Source organism: Pseudophryne corroboree, chromosome 9, assembly GCF_028390025.1.
Source record: "Pseudophryne corroboree isolate aPseCor3 chromosome 9, aPseCor3.hap2, whole genome shotgun sequence".
NCBI classification, from domain to species: Eukaryota; Metazoa; Chordata; class Amphibia; order Anura; family Myobatrachidae; genus Pseudophryne; species Pseudophryne corroboree.
The window spans coordinates 66,504,078-66,520,358 of NC_086452.1; the positions used below are offsets into that span (position 1 = coordinate 66,504,078).

Consider the following 16,281-nt stretch of genomic DNA (forward strand, 5'->3'; position numbering starts at 1 on the left):
AGGAATATTGCATCACCAGAATGTTCGTTTGGAAGACTGAGAGACAGCACCTTTGAGATGACAGCAGAACAAGAAGAACAACAAGACTAGAGAACTTATTATCGTAACAAGTTTCTCTCCCCCTCAAACTGTTTTTCTGTACCCCCATTACAAATTTCTTCTTTTCTCCTCCTGTAAGATGGACTTGCCCAAAGAGACTGTGATATGGATTTTCCTGTTGACCATGATGTTGACCAGAGCAGTCTGTTCCGGCGAGAGTACCAGGGAGGTCGAAAAAGGATCTAGAAAGGTTCCGATGACTGAGACGGAGGTGTAAATTTCCAATAGCAACACAACCACCAAGCAAAAGGCGAGTACCGGAAACGATCTAGCAGCCAGGTTATTTGTAAACATTGTTAGCTGAAGAAAACTGTATCTGTAGGTTTTGTGACAACGTAGTTGAGGATGGGTGCATTAAGAAATGCCAATCCAGTTTTAACATCCACATGGACCGGCATCCATTGAGTGACTATCACTCCTTAGTGGGTAGTGTGTTAAATCAAACAGATTGTTGGGTATGCTCTCAAGTACCTCAAGGTCATAGCAAATCAGGACTAGTACCATTTCCTTTAACGATAGGGGAGGTACTTGAGCTAAAGGGTGGGAGACCGGTGGACAGGAGGTTTAATATCTCCAGTCCTCCTAGTTTGAAGCTCCACCAATATCATGTGGATAGATCCCTAATATGTTTTAACATTACCAATCCCCGAAAGCCGGGAAGTTGGGAAGTGTCATGGAGCAACCAAACCATGACCTTTTCATATAGAGCAGATAGAATGCCTACAGATACAGAGCTTATACGCCACATAGCCAGTAGAGAAAAATCTTTCCGATATAGGTATACCCTAGGAAGTAGGATTACGAGAGTTGGAGAGGTATCACCAGGATACTGTGCACATATCGTACAAACTGATACGTGTACTAAACAGATGGGAGCATTAGGGTTAGGAGATTTCACATGGAAGATGTGTAATATGGTTATGTCCTACTCCGTCCCATATGTTCTCCCCGATGAAGGCGTATAAGTGGCTTGCCCCAAACTCTGAAGGATTGTGTTATATTGGAAAAGTACTGCCTGAGGTAATGACTGTATCACATGCCAAAATGAAAGATATTCACCGTGTTGCCCAAGCTCCTTATACTCACACCCATTACGAGCACGTAGTTAAACGGCACCTGATAGAAAGAACAGAGCATCCGGCCTCTGACATGATCCATGAATCCACCGGGATTCAGTTTCTAATCGCGTTAGATTTCACTCGCACCGCCAGAGGAGTGTTGAATTATAAAAACATATCTGCGCTCGCAAATTTGTTAGACAATATCACAGAAATGTATGATGACACGTTCAGGTATACTGGAAGAGAACTTCAAGCTTATAAAACAGAACTGGTACAGCATAGAATGGTTCTCAATTACCTCACAGCAGTGACAGGCGGATATTGCGTCACACTGGCAACGCAGTACGGCGTGAAATGCTGCACTTATATAACGAATAGTACCGAGGACCCGGTCGAGGTCATAGACCAAAAGATGGACGATATTCTCCAATTGAAGTGGGAATTTCGCAGGAGACACAATCTCACTCTTGCTGCTGTAGGTAATAAGCTGACTGGTTGGGTGTCATGGTTGAACCCGCGAAATTGGTTCTCTGGTTTAGGAAAATGGGCTCAAGGAGTCATAATGAATGTTGGGAAGTTTCTCCTATGTATCTTAGGTGTTGTCATATCAATTGGCTTGATATTTAGATGCGGTCAGGCTTTAATGAAGTGCAAACGAAGTACCAGGGTGATGAGTTTAAGGAGTGAGGAAACTGTAATACCAATGGATTTAATTTATGACCCAAATGTAGAAACAATGATGTGATGAAAATGCGATTTCTACGGTCCGTTTCTTTCACCTGTTTTTCTGGTTTTTCCAAGGTAAAAAGACCCACTTTTGACGAGGAATTTGATGATCCTGTATACAGACAACTGATGGATTAAAGAAGAAGTTTTGACAACCTTATACACAGAGATTTGATGAACAATGCCATAGACCCCCAGTTTCCCTAGAAATTTTAAAATTACGCTAGCCCAACACTTTTGTAAGCCTATGGACATTGACAAAGCTTTTTGCCCACACGCCTTTTGGCAAAAGCACAAAGAAGACTGCATTCAACAGACACCGAACAAGACTTCAACCGACAAATGTTCATTAACCTGACATAGAATACCACTGCATTTACCGTAATTATGTCTTTTCTTCATCTCTACAACCTTCAGGTAATGACACACATAGGCGATAGGGAATACAGGCACAGATATCAGCAATCACATATTCCCCCATTCATGTATCATCAACTAAAATGTGCTCCCCATTTTGTTACAACCACAGCCGAAAAGAGCTCGGTAAAGTTTGACAGCCCATCCACAGACCCGTACCACGGGATAAGAAGGAATTCAAATGTATACTTCGCAATACCTCGAAGCTTGATTTAAAACACGTACGGCACGATGATACATGACCCCCCAAACATGGATTCATACACACATGCTTCTACTATCCCACTAGGTCATACCCTCTTCACACCTTCTCCTCTCTCCTCCCTTACCCAACCATGGAAATATATTAACCCCTGACATATATTTTTCTCGTTTTGAAATGTTTTAGGAAGTGGCAGTTATTGTTGACTGCCAAAGGGTGGACTGTCAAAGTCAGAAAAATATCACTATGCACACTGCCATATTTGCACCTCATATGTGTCCCTGCTGCGCATGCGTGCGCTCTCCCGTACGTGCGCATACTCGCTGTTGCGGGCACCCGCAGGCGCACGGTATGCGCATTTACGGTAGAGATTGTATGCGTCTAGCGGGCGACTCGTTCGTTACATATTTTCACCATATAATGTATTTTGTAGATTATGGTCCCTTTGATAGAATCTGAAAGTTTGGTTAATGTAGAATGTTCATGGACAGAGAAATCCCTCTTTGTTTGATACGAAGGGTCAGACAGGAGTAATACAGTGGTGTTTAGTATCCATCGGAAGAGTATTTAATTAGCAATATTCCGATGTTGGTTTGAAGCGAATTAATCGCTCGTGCGAATAGTTATGGACATAAGAAGTTTATGTCCATTTACTATTATTTGCACTTACTTATCCATGCGGCGGGAAACCTAGTTTCCCACCCACCTGAGCAGTTGGAAATTGTCACAGCCCACCTGTATGAATTAACCTATGACCTTTTGTTATAATGCGAGGAGGAATTCCTGTGTCCAATGAACAATGAGATTGTAGGGACCATTGAATTGTATTGTGTGTGGGGCATAAATAGACAAGCCGATCACATCCAGCTCACTCTTCAACGGTTCTCATTGCTGATAATCGGGAGCTGGATGTCCAGAGGCGCATGCGATCGTTCCCCTTTGTGCGTAAGTTTTTCTCCGCAATCATATTGTCTTCCTTGTTATTCTGAGCCATATCTCTCCATATCTCTCTCTCTCTCTCACTCTCTCTCCTCTTTCTCTCGTATTCTCTTAAACGTAATAGTATTGTATTGTATTTCCTGTGTAGTTATCTGGTTAGTTAGTCTATGTTATATTGTAGTGTATGACTTGTATTGTATTAATTCTTTTGCAAGTATAACATTCATAATATATATATAAGGCGTTGGACCCTAAGCCCAGGTATCTGTGTATTTCTCATAGTGTTAAGTATTTTCAGAGCGTCAGTGACGCTCGAACAGCTTTTAAGATAAGCAGGCTACACAAGGTTGCATCTACACTCTATCATTACACTAAGGTTTTGCTGTATAATACGTTGTTTATGGTTTAGATATAAAGGTTTAACATTGTGAGCGTCTGCGCCGCTGGTGATCTCCTCGTGGTCCCGAGCGTCCGCTACGCTATAGCGAATCATTACGTTAGTCAGCAGCCAATAGCGTGCCTGCCTGTGATCTCTTGGCCGTGAGCGAACGTGACGCTTGAGCGTCTCGACCACGGCTAAGCGATTGTTACGCAACGTGCGTACCCTTACGGTACTCCATACGTAAATAGCATACAGTGTTCTTAGACCTCATAAAGGGTTTTATATAAGATAAATATTTAGCTTTATCAAGGGTGAAAGTGATGTTCCAGAATTGGGTAAATTGTTTAATGAGTTAGAATCCTTGTTAAAAGCAGAGACACGCCATTGGTGGGATCAAGAAACATTAAACAAATATCTAGAGACAAAAGAAATTCCAAGAGGTTTACGGGTATTCAAATCTTGCTCATTCAAGGATGATTCAGTTTTGACAAATGAATGGAATGAGATTTTGGACAATTGCTCATTTTCCTTGATTAAATTATTGATTAAATTTAGGAAAGAAAAAGTTCATAAAATCTCAGTTGAGATAGAGAAAATTCAAGAACTCCTTAAACCCCATGAAAATAGTAAAGAATTTATAGAACGTGATGGGGTACTCAATAATAGAATCAACGAATTTGAGCATTCACTAATTATCTTTAAAAAGAAAAAACTGGAAAGAGATAATAATGATTACAGGTCTGGTCGAGTCAGGACCTATAATAAGAGAGAGGGAGAGAATATGTATTATAAAAGGATTAGATCAAGGAGTAATAATAATTATAATAAATATTCCAAATATAGGAACGAACGAGATAGGACTCCAATGACCAGAAATAATCACTCAGAGGGAAGTAACAGGTATAGTGGTCAGAGTAGGGGTGTATCAGATCAAAGATGCCAGGAGTCAGTAAGAGGACAAAGACAGGAAGTTGGAAGAAAGGGAGAAGTAAGAGACAATTATCAAACCTATCAGAGTAGAGGTAATTCAGGTCAGTATATGAATGATAAAGGGGTATTTGAAGAGAGAGGAGCGAGACCAAAAGAAACTAAAATGGCAGAAAAAGGGAATCAGTATAGAGAGAAAGATGAGGTATCTAAGGTTTTTTTAGGACAAAGGGAAAGGGAAAGATCAAAATGGGAAACACAAAACAGATTCGAATCTCTACAAGCGATCACCCCCAAAAGATCAAGAGAAGAACTAGGGGGTGTAGAGGAGGACAGAAGGTACAACGCCAAAAGCGTAAAACTAGGTTGAGAAATAAAGGTATATATAACTTATCAACTAGAGTTTTGACTGAACACGAAAAAGCAGTGATAGCCAAGGGCTTAAAATTTGCACCTTCAGTAAAACCTGATATATTTGAATTATTTGTAGCACTAAACAAGTTTACAAGAGACCTTTGTCGTAAGAGATACTTTATGAATAAAACTCTTAAGAATAAGGAAATTGAAGGTATACCTATAATACTTAATAAGGAGGATGAGAATGGCCTACTCATATTAAACTCTTTGCTGTACGAGAATGGAGAAGAAGAAGCTCCAACAGAAACACAACAAGTAAAGGTCTTTGACATAGTAGAGAATATAACAAGTAGTAGGCTATTTAAGAAAAGATCTGAATTTTATCCTCTACAACATCGTAGTGCATATATCGAAACCTTTTATACATCAACCTTAAAGGATTTTCGTTTATTATGTGATAAGAAGAGAAAGGGTAAGGGAAGGAAAGATAATTTGAATATAAATGAACGCCGAGCCTTACGATCCTTGAAACAAGATCCCAATATAATTATTAAAAATGCGGATAAGGGAGGGGTGGTTGTAATACAAGATAAATCATCATATTTAGAAGAAGCTGAAAGACAACTATCTAATCAAGAATATTATCATAAATTGAGAGGGAATCCCACTGAAAAATATATGCAAGAACTTTGGTTACTTTTAAGTGGTGCCCTGTCAGAGAGAGCAATTACCAAAGATGAGCAATTGTATCTTTTCAATTCACACCCAATTATCCCCACATATTATCACCTCCCCACAATTCACAAGTCTTTGGTAGCACCACCTGGTCGTCCCATAATTTCAGGTGTTGGGTCCCTCACTTCAAATCTATCTGAATTCGTTGACTCCTTTTTACAAACTCACGTCGTGGGCCTTCGGTCCTACATCAGGGACACCACTCATTTTTTAAATCTGGTGAGTGGTATTGAATGGCGACCCAATTATGTCTTTTTAACCTGTGATGTAGAATCACTCTACACAAATATACCACACGGTGAGGGTATTGAGGCATGTCGCCATTACCTTAGTTCCGATGTGGGTATGATGCCCGGGCGACGTGAGTTTGTATTGGAATCAATTGAATATATTTTAACACATAACTATTTTTTGTTTAATTCACAGTTTTTCTTGCAAGTGCACGGTACCGCCATGGGCACCAAGTTCGCCCCGAGTTTTGCTAATTTGTATATGGGCCTCTTCGAAGAAAAATATATTTGGGGGGGTCCATATGTGTCGAACTTGGTGCTCTATGGTCGGTACATTGATGATCTTTTTATTATTTGGGATGGGGAATCTAGTGTTTCTTCTTTTATATCTTATATTAATTCTAACACGTTTGGGCTAAAATTCACACACTCTTGTCACTCATCACATATTGCTTATCTGGATGTTGCTCTCTCTGTCAGGGAAAATACCATAATAACGGAAACATTTAGGAAGGAAGTTGAATGTAACAACTATTTAAACTACACAAGTTGTCATCATCACAAATGGAAAGATAATATACCAGTGGGACAATATTTGAGGATGAAGAGAAATTGTACTGAAGAACCAGAATTTCAGAAACATGCTGCTATAATAACTGAAGCCTTGATTGATCAAGGATATCCCCCCAGATTGTTAGAAGAATCCTTAGAGAAAGTGAAAAATAGAGATAGAAGCTCTCTTTTGTCTAAACCATCGATTAGTACCACACAAGACTCTATTATTAAAACAAATACTAATATTATTACAAATAAAACAAAGAGTTATGATAATAGGATACTCCCCTTCATAACTAAATATAATATAGATTCAAATGAAATTAAAAAAGTTCTACATAAGAACTTTGAAATCTTGAAATTAGACAAGGTACTGAACCCATGTTTAGGAGAATCAGTGGGGGTAGTTTTCCGTAAGGCTAAGACCATAAAAAATGCGATTTCACCAAGCTTTTTTCATAATCAAGGTATTGATACTACTAGAACTGAAAATTGGTTAACGAAATTACGAGGTTGCTACAAGTGTGGAAGAAAGAACTGTTTGACCTGTTCTCACATTATTAATAAAAGTTTGACCTTTGAGTCCTTTTCTTTGGGTAATACGTTTGAAATAGAGACACTAATCAATTGTCAACATTCATACGTTATCTATCTCGTTACATGTATATGTAAGAAACAATACGTAGGGCGGACAATTAGAAGTTTAAACACGAGGTTTCTCGAGCACAGGAGAAATGTAATAAAAAAGAATTGTAAACATAGTCTTTCACGACATGTTACCTATTGTCATGGGGGTGATGTTGGGGTATTGAAAGTACAAGGAATAGAACATATAGCTCCCACATCACGAGGGGGGGATAGGTTTAATCGGTTATGCACTAGGGAGGCATATTGGATATTCTCGTTGGGGACCCTTATACCGGAGGGTCTCAACGAGAATGTCGAATTGAATAATATTGGTAATTGAATGGCCAAAAGTATTAGGTAGGATATAGTTCTATATCTCCTAGGTGCTAAAGAAGAAGCTCATACATTTAATCAAGAAATAGTAAATATAATCAGTATCTTAAGATTCCGATATTTGAGGATAACAACAATTAGGTACTTTCATAAATCTAATCTATTTCCCTCTATTTTTGGAGAGTTATTTTGCTCTTATTAAGATTTTATCTTTAGGGCAAATATAATTTACAACAGATATCTGCTGTGCCTGATAGGTTAAATTAGAGTGTGCTGTTGTATGGAGTTAGGTTGTGAAAAGCTAAACAGACACATAATTGACACATATTTGTACACATAAGCATATAAATATTTGGTATCAATATGCTAAAGAGAAATAAGAGTAGTAGGTGTACTGCAATAATTTCCTGAATTTAGCTAGTAAAAAGTGTTGTACTAATAATTTAGTGTTACTAGATAATAATTTTTATATATAAGACCAAGATGAGTTTGTCCGGATTTGAACCCGGGTCTATGTGAATAAGTGGTCGGCTGTATTCCCTCTGAGCCACAAGTGTTTCTCTTAAATCCAATGTGGTTTTAGGATATGTTAAATCTATAATGGAATTGTTCACTATATCTCCTGGTCAGTTTCTATTTGTATCTGTTTTTATATATTTTTATTTTTTAAGCAGCTATTGTATGCGGTTTATAACTATACCACCAAGAAAAGTTTAAATGCTGAATTGATGAACTGTTTATGATGTGTGTTTTTTAAATGATAAATACGTGTTCCAAACATATGTAGTGGTTTAGACAACAGCTGTGTCTAATTAATGACATTAGCATTCCGATTGGTCCATTGTCCTATAAAAACCACACCAATGCTGCTGTTTAGAATATCCTCTGACGAAACCGCCAGCCTATTTAGCGGAGAAACGCGTAAGGAAGGCACCAGCATCTGCAAGCTACTGCCCGCTGTTATCCAGTTCCAGTGAGCACCGAAAAACCATCAAACAGGGCAAAGGCTATAGCGAGACCGAGCAAAGGAGGTCCGCACCCTGTCTATTTCAAAGCCGCTGCAGCCGTGAGTAACCAGTGATTTACACAGTTGCTAGACAACACAGGGGTGAAGTGCATTGCCGCAGCTAATAATCAACATAGCGGACTCTCCCTGTTAGCAACAAGTAAGCTCACAAGTGAGTGAAGCTACTGATCTACACCTTTATTCCGGCTAAAGAGTTTCAATATGACGATATACTAATTGGGGTCGTAGCATACCGCTGTGGACAGCACAATACACAGCGCTCTCCCCCTGATAAACTCTAATAATTGGATCAAAGTGGCTAAAATCAATAAACTGCACTTTACATTCCGGTACTTACAAGGAACAGCTGTTCATGTAGCAATTGCTATTAAGTATATATACAAAAGACAACTCATGGACATTTTTTATTATTTTTAAAGGGCAATTTTATAGGAGTTCTTGTATGTGGATATTGCATGTGGATCGGATTATTTGAATATATCAATTTGTATCTACATATGGTTTTATGTTTTATGTTATAAAAGGAATATGAACAAAACAAAATAAATATATTTAAAATCCAATACGATTTAAGCGCTCCCTTGATAGTGTATATTGTCTTTTTCCATAAAATAATTTCGAGCAGTTTCAGAGTAGCTTCAGACCTACTCAGCGCTTGCGATCACTTCAGACTGTTCAGTTCCTGATTTGACGTCACAAACACGCCCTGCATTTGGCCAGCCACGCCTGCGTTTTTCCGGGCACGCCTGCGTTTGCTCGATCACTCCCTGAAAATGGTCAGTTGACACCCACAAACGCCCCTTTCCTGTCAATCACTCTGCGGCCAGCAGTGCGACTGAAAAGCCTTGCTAGACCCTGTGTGAAACTACATAGTTCGTGGTAATATTACTTCCCGCGTGTGCATTGCGCCGCATACGCATGTGCAGAAGTGCCGATTTTTTTGCCTCATCGCTGCACAGCGAACAAATGCAGCTGGCGATCAACTCGGAATGACCCCCATAAAGTATATATATATATACACACTTGCTGCTGGCATAAGAAGCATTTATTCATGTGTTGTGTGCATCATTCACAGTGCCAGAAATTATTACTAGTAACCAGCATATTATGCAAAGAATCACGGATATCAGTCCCTGCCCCATATAGCTTACAGTCTAAAGTTCTATACCATATACTTTTAGAAGTGTATTTTTTAGATCTGAGAGGAAAAAACTGGAGGACCCGGAAGAAATACATACACTCTCCAGAACAGACAGAATCCATGGCACTGTGCTGTGAGGCAGTAATTCTGCTCCTGTGCTACCGTGTTTTAATGCTAACCACTGTGCCACTGTGTATGTGTGTGTATATATAATACCAAGCCACTGTGTGTGTGTGTGCGTGTGTGTGTGTGTGTGTGTGTGTGTGTGTGTGTGTGTGTGTGTGTGTGTGTGTGTGTGTCTATAATACTAACCACTGTGCACTGTGTGTAATGCTAACCACTGTGCAACCCTGTGTGTGCCCATACTTACCGCTCATCACTTGCTCTGACCCCGGATGATGGTCGGCTCCATCCGCTTCTCCTGGACTGCGCTCGGCTGTCTGGCTGTTCCATCCCCGTCACATAACTCACCACCTCCGGGTTATATTTCAGTAGGGCCTGGTCCTCGTCCCTGTGACAATGATGAGCTGGTGATATACTGTATATACTGTTCCACAATGTGTCTGCTTGTGTCAGTACAACTATTATGATGATTATTTACTGAAACAATGCCACCACATTACACAGCGCTTTATAGAGAGTATGCAATAATTTCCAACGGGACACCTTGGGAAAATACAGGAAAACAAGGAAAGATCGTACAAACCCCACACAGATAGGTCAGCATCGGGGACATTCCTGAGAATTGGTATAAAGGAAAAACATTGGTGTTTCTTTTAGCAATCAGACATTGGGGCAGAGGTTCCCAAACTGTGTGCCGTGGCTCCCTGGGGTGCCCTGGGACACTTGCAGGGGTGCCCTGGGTTGGTGGTCCAGGACCAATTCAAATTATTCATGGTCAATATAATAGGCAAAACCAGTGCTGGTGGCTGCCAGTCATAAAATATGTGGCCAAACAGAAGCAAATCTTGTCCCTCACCACACAACTGACCCTAAGGATGACATATAAACGTGATCTACTTAATGTAAAATGTCTTTCTAAATTTCTCAATAAGAAATTTTTGGCCTAGGGGTGCCGTGAAAAAAATTCTGATATTCTAGGGCGCCGTGATTCAAAAAAGTTTGGAAACCACTGCATTGGGGTCTATTCCTGAAACAGTGGAAAGTGTGGAGAAGTGAGCCAGTGGATATGATGCCCATGGCAACCAATCAGCATTGAAGTAACATTTGTAATTTGCATACTATAAAATGATACAGAGCAGCTGATTGGTTGCCATGGGCAACTTCTCCCCTGGCTCACTTCTCCACACTTTTATGAATAGACCCCATTGGCTTTAACTCTATAAACTGCACAAAGATAATTACAATCCTACAGAAATGACAATACACATTATCTCTGCTCTAGTTCTCAGTAACAAGTAATCTACAAAGGTAGGCAGCCTGTGGTAAAGTCTGAAGTCGGTGCATGCTGCCAATTGCAGCACTAGGGTCAGTGACACCTAGCGTGCGTATCCAAGAAGAGGGCGTAACCTCACGGGAAGCCCCCATTTACATTTCTCTGGGGATGCTTGGCTATCCACGGAGACTGCCTGCACTGCCGGCTCCTCCTCAGTGCCAGAAGCTAGACCACAGTGCTGCAACCGGATCCTGGTCACTGCTGAAAACCGGCATATTGGCGTCACCTCATGGAAGGGTGACACACGGGTGCAGTCCACACCCCCAGAACCCCCCCTAGTGACGCCTCTGCATGTTGTGACTTTTAGTTCTACACTCACTGGAGAATCATAGGCTTCCTATAACTGGTTATCAGTAAAGTTTCCATTTTATTCCATGCAAAAAAAACTTTTATGTCCACACCGGAAAATAGACATACGGTATTTGTGCTTGTGTGGGCTGACCCCCATTATTATCCAGAAGTAATTCTACCCTATGTATATATATGTACAGCATGTATGTCTGTGACTCTCATCTAGACTTTGCAAGTCAATTAATTAAATCTACCTGGTTTAAATTACCACCAAGAGGATAAAGAGATTAGACACTAGTGAAGCAGGTAAAATCCCTCAAGTGATTACTTAATGGATATCCTGCAGCCACAAACTTCTTATCTATGTCTTACTCCAGCTATTTGCTGTTCAGGTCACATGACAGGACTAATAAATGGTTGTATTGTAAACAAGCTGCAACACCGACTAATAGAACTGGGGAAATACACTGGACATAATAACAAAAAAGACAAAAAATAAGAATTTACTTACCGATAATTCTATTTCTCGTAGTCCGTAGTGGATGCTGGGGACTCCGTCAGGACCATGGGGATTAGCGGCTCCGCAGGAGACAGGGCACAAAAGTAAAAGCTTTAGGATCAGGTGGTGTGCACTGGCTCCTCCCCCTATGACCCTCCTCCAAGCCTCAGTTAGGATACTGTGCCCGGACGAGCGTACACAATAAGGAAGGATTTTGAATCCCGGGTAAGACTCATACCAGCCACACCAATCACACCGTATAACCTGTGATCTGAACCCAGTTAACAGCATGATAACAGCGGAGCATCTGAAAAGATGGCTCACAACAATAATAACCCTATTTTTGTAACAATAACTATGTACAAGTATTGCAGACAATCCGCACTTGGGATGGGCGCCCAGCATCCACTACGGACTACGAGAAATAGAATTATCGGTAAGTAAATTCTTATTTTCTCTGACGTCCTAAGTGGATGCTGGGGACTCCGTCAGGACCATGGGGATTATACCAAAGCTCCCAAACGGGCGGGAGAGTGCGGATGACTCTGCAGCACCGAATGAGAGAACTCCAGGTCCTCCTCAGTCAGGGTGTGCCCCTGACCAAGTATCAGCTCGGCAAAGTTGTAAAGCCGAGACCCCTCGGGCAGCCGCCCAAGATGAGCCCACCTTCCTTGTGGAATGGGCATTTACATATTTTGGCTGTGGCAGGCCTGCCACAGAATGTGCAAGCTGAATTGTACTACACATCCAACTAGCAATCGTCTGCTTAGAAGCAAGAGCACCCAGTTTGTTGGGTGCATACAGGATAACAGCAAGTCAGTTTTCCTGACTCCAGCCGTCCTGGAAACTATATTTTCAGGGCCCTGACAACATCTAGCAACTTGGAGTCCTCCAAGTCCCTAGTAGCCGCAGGTACCACAATAAGCTGGTTCGGGTGAAACACTGACACCACCTTAGGGAGAAACTGGGGATGAGTCCGCAGCTCTGCCCTGTCCGAATGGACAATCAGATATGGGCTTTTTTGAGACAAACGCCGCCAATTCTGACACTCGCCTGGCCGAGGCCAGGGCCAACAGCATGGTCACTTTCCCTGTGAGATATTTCAAATCCACAGATTTGAGCGGTTTAAACCAATGTGATTTTAGGAATCCCAGAACTACGTTGAGATCCCACAGTGCCACTGGAGGCACAAAAGGGGGTTGTATATGCAGTACTCCCTTGACAAACTTCTGGACTTCAGGAACTGAAGCCAATTCTTTCTGGAAGAAAATCGACAGGGCCGAAATTTGAACCTTAATGGACCCCAATTTGAGGCCCATAGACACTCCTGTTTGCAGGAAATGCAGGAAACGACAGAGTTGAAATTTCTTCATGGGGCCTTCCTGGCCTCACACCACGCAACATATTTTCGCCACATGTGGTGATAATGTTGTGCGGTCACCTCCTTCCTGGCTTTGACCAGGGTAGGAATGACCTCTTCCGGAATGCCTTTTTCCCTTAGGATCCGGCGTTCAACCGCCATGCCGTCAAACGCAGCCGCGGTAAGTCTTGGAACAGACATGGTACTTGCTGAAGCAAGTCCCTTCTTAGCGGCAGAGGCCATGAGTCCTCTGTGAGCATCTCTTGAAGTTCCGGGTACCAAGTCCTTCTTGGCCAATCCGGAGCCACGAGTATAGTTCTTACTCCTCTACGTCTTATAATTCTCAATACCTTGGGTATGAGAAGCAGAAGAGGGAAGACATACACCGACTGGTACACCCACGGTGTTACCAGAACGTCCACAGCTATTGCCTGAGGGTCTTTTGACCCGGCGCAATACTTGTCCAGTTTTTTGTTCAGGCGGGACGCCATCATGTCCACCTTTGGTCTTTTCCAACGGTTCACAATCATGTGGAAGACTTCCCGATGAAGTCCCCACTCTCCCGGGTGGAGGTTGTGCCTGCTGAGGAAGTCTGCTTCCCAGTTGTCCACTCCCGGAATGAACACTGCTGACAGTGCTATCACATGATTTTCCGCCCAGCGAAAAATCCTTGCAGTTTCTGCCATTGCCCTCCTGCTTCTTGTGCCGCCCTGTCTGTTTACGTGGGCGACTGCCGTGATGTTGTCCCACTGGATCAATACCGGCTGACCTTGAAGCAGAGGTCTCGCTAAGCTTAGAGCATTGTAAATTGCCCTTAGCTCCAGTATATTTATGTGGAGAAAAATCTCCAGACTTGATCACACTCCCTGGAAATTTTTTTCCCTGTGTGACTGCTCCCCAGCCTCTCAGGCTGGCCTCCGTGGTCACCAGCATCCAATCCTGAATGCCGAATCTGCGGCCCTCTAGAAGATGAGCACTCTGTAACCACCACAGGAGAGACACCCTTGTCCTTGTAGATAGGGTTATCCGCTGATGCATCTGAAAATGCGATCCGGACCATTTGTCCAGCAGATCCCACTGAAAAGTTCTTGCGTGGAATCTGCCGAATGGAATCGCTTCGTAATAAGCCACCATTTTTCCCAGGACTCTTGTGCAATGATGCACTGACACTTTTCCTGGTTTTAGGAGGTTCCTGACTAGCTCGGATAACTCCCTGGCTTTCTCCTCCGGGAGAAACACCTTTTTCTGGACTGTGTCCAGAACCATCCCTAGGAACAGCAGACGTGTCGTCGGAAACGACTGCGATTTTGGATATTTAGAATCCACCCGTGCTGTCGTAGAACTACTTGAGATAGTGCTACTCCGACTTCCAACTGTTCTCTGGACCTTGCCCTTATCAGGAGATCGTCCAAGTAAGGGATAATTAAGACGCCTTTTCTTTGAAGAAGAATCATCATTTCGGCCATTACTTTGGTAAAGACCCGGGGTGCCGTGGACAATCCAAACGGCAGCGTCTGAAACTGATAGTTCCGTACCACGAACCTGAGGTACCCTTGGTGAGAAGGGCAATTGGGGACATGGAGGTAAGCATCCTTGATGTCCAGGGACACCATATAGTCCCCTTCTTCCTGGTTCGCTATCACTGCTCTGAGTGACTCCATCTTGATTTGAACCTTTGTATGTAAGTGTTCAAAGATTTCCCATTTAGAATAGGTCTCACCGAGCCGTCTGGCTTCAGTACCACAATATAGTGTGGAATAATACCCCTTTCCTTGTTGTAGGAGGGGTACTTTGATTATCACCTGCTGGGAATACAGCTTGTGAATTGTTTCCAATACTGCCTCCCTGTCGGAGGAAGACGTTGGTAAAGCAGACATCAGGAGCCTGCGAGGGGGAGACGTCTCGAATCTCCAGTCTGTACCCCTGGGATACTACTTGTAGGATCCAGGGGTCCACTTGCGAGTGAGCCCACTACGCGCTGAAACTCTTGAGACGACCCCCCACCGCACTTGAGTCCGCTTGTACGGCCCCAGCGTCATGCTGAGGACTTGGCAGAAGCTGTGGAGGGCTTCTGTTCCTGGGAATGGGCTGCCTGCTGCAGTCTTCTTCCCTTTCCTCTATCCCTGGGCAGATATGACTGGCCTTTTGCCCGCTTGCCCTTATGGGGACGAAAGGACTGAGGCTGAAAAGACGGTGTCTTTTTCTGCTGAGATGTGATTTGGGGTAAAAAAAGTGGATTTTCCAGCTGTTGCCGAGGCCACCAGGTCCGATGGACCGACCCCAAATAACTCCTCCCCTTTATACGGCAATACTTCCATGTGCCGTTTGGAATCTGCATCACCTGACCACTGTCGTGTCCATAAACATCTTCTGGCAGATATGGACATCGCACTTACTCTTGATGCCAGAGTGCAAATATCCCTCTGTGCATCTCGCATATATAGAAATGCATCCTTTAAATGCTCTATAGTCAATAAAATACTGTCCCTGTCAAGGGTATCAATATTTTCAGTCAGGGAATCCGACCAAGCCACCCCAGCGCTGCACATCCAGGCTGAGGCGATCGCTGGTCGCAGTATAACACCAGTATGTGTGTATATACCTTTTTAGGATAATTTTCCAGCCTCTCAGCTGGCTCCTTGAGGGCGGCCCTATCTGGAGACGGTACCGCCACTTGTTTTGATAAGCGTGTGAGCGCCTTATCCACCCTAAAGGGTGTTTCCCAACGCGCCCTAACTTCTGGCGGGAAAGGGTATACCGCCAATAATTTTCTATCGGGGGAAACCCACGCATCATCACACACTTCATTTAATTTATCTGATTCAGGAAAAACTACAGGTAGTTTTTTCACACCCCACATAATACCCTTCTTGTGGTACTTGTAGTATCAGAAATATGTAACACCTCCTTCATTGCC

The 16,281-nt window shown here is 42.6% G+C and overlaps 1 protein-coding gene across 2 annotated transcripts in view; it reads right to left on the reverse strand.

The window, feature by feature from the left end:
• CCDC24 (coiled-coil domain containing 24) overlaps positions 1–16,281 on the reverse strand; it is a 93,118-nt gene that overhangs the window by 62,032 nt on the left and 14,805 nt on the right. For both annotated transcript variants that reach the window (XM_063938699.1, XM_063938698.1), the window contains one exon: positions 10,129–10,269. In XM_063938699.1, coding sequence (XP_063794769.1) covers positions 10,129–10,269 — 141 coding nt within the window. The remainder of the gene's footprint in view (positions 1–10,128; positions 10,270–16,281) is intronic.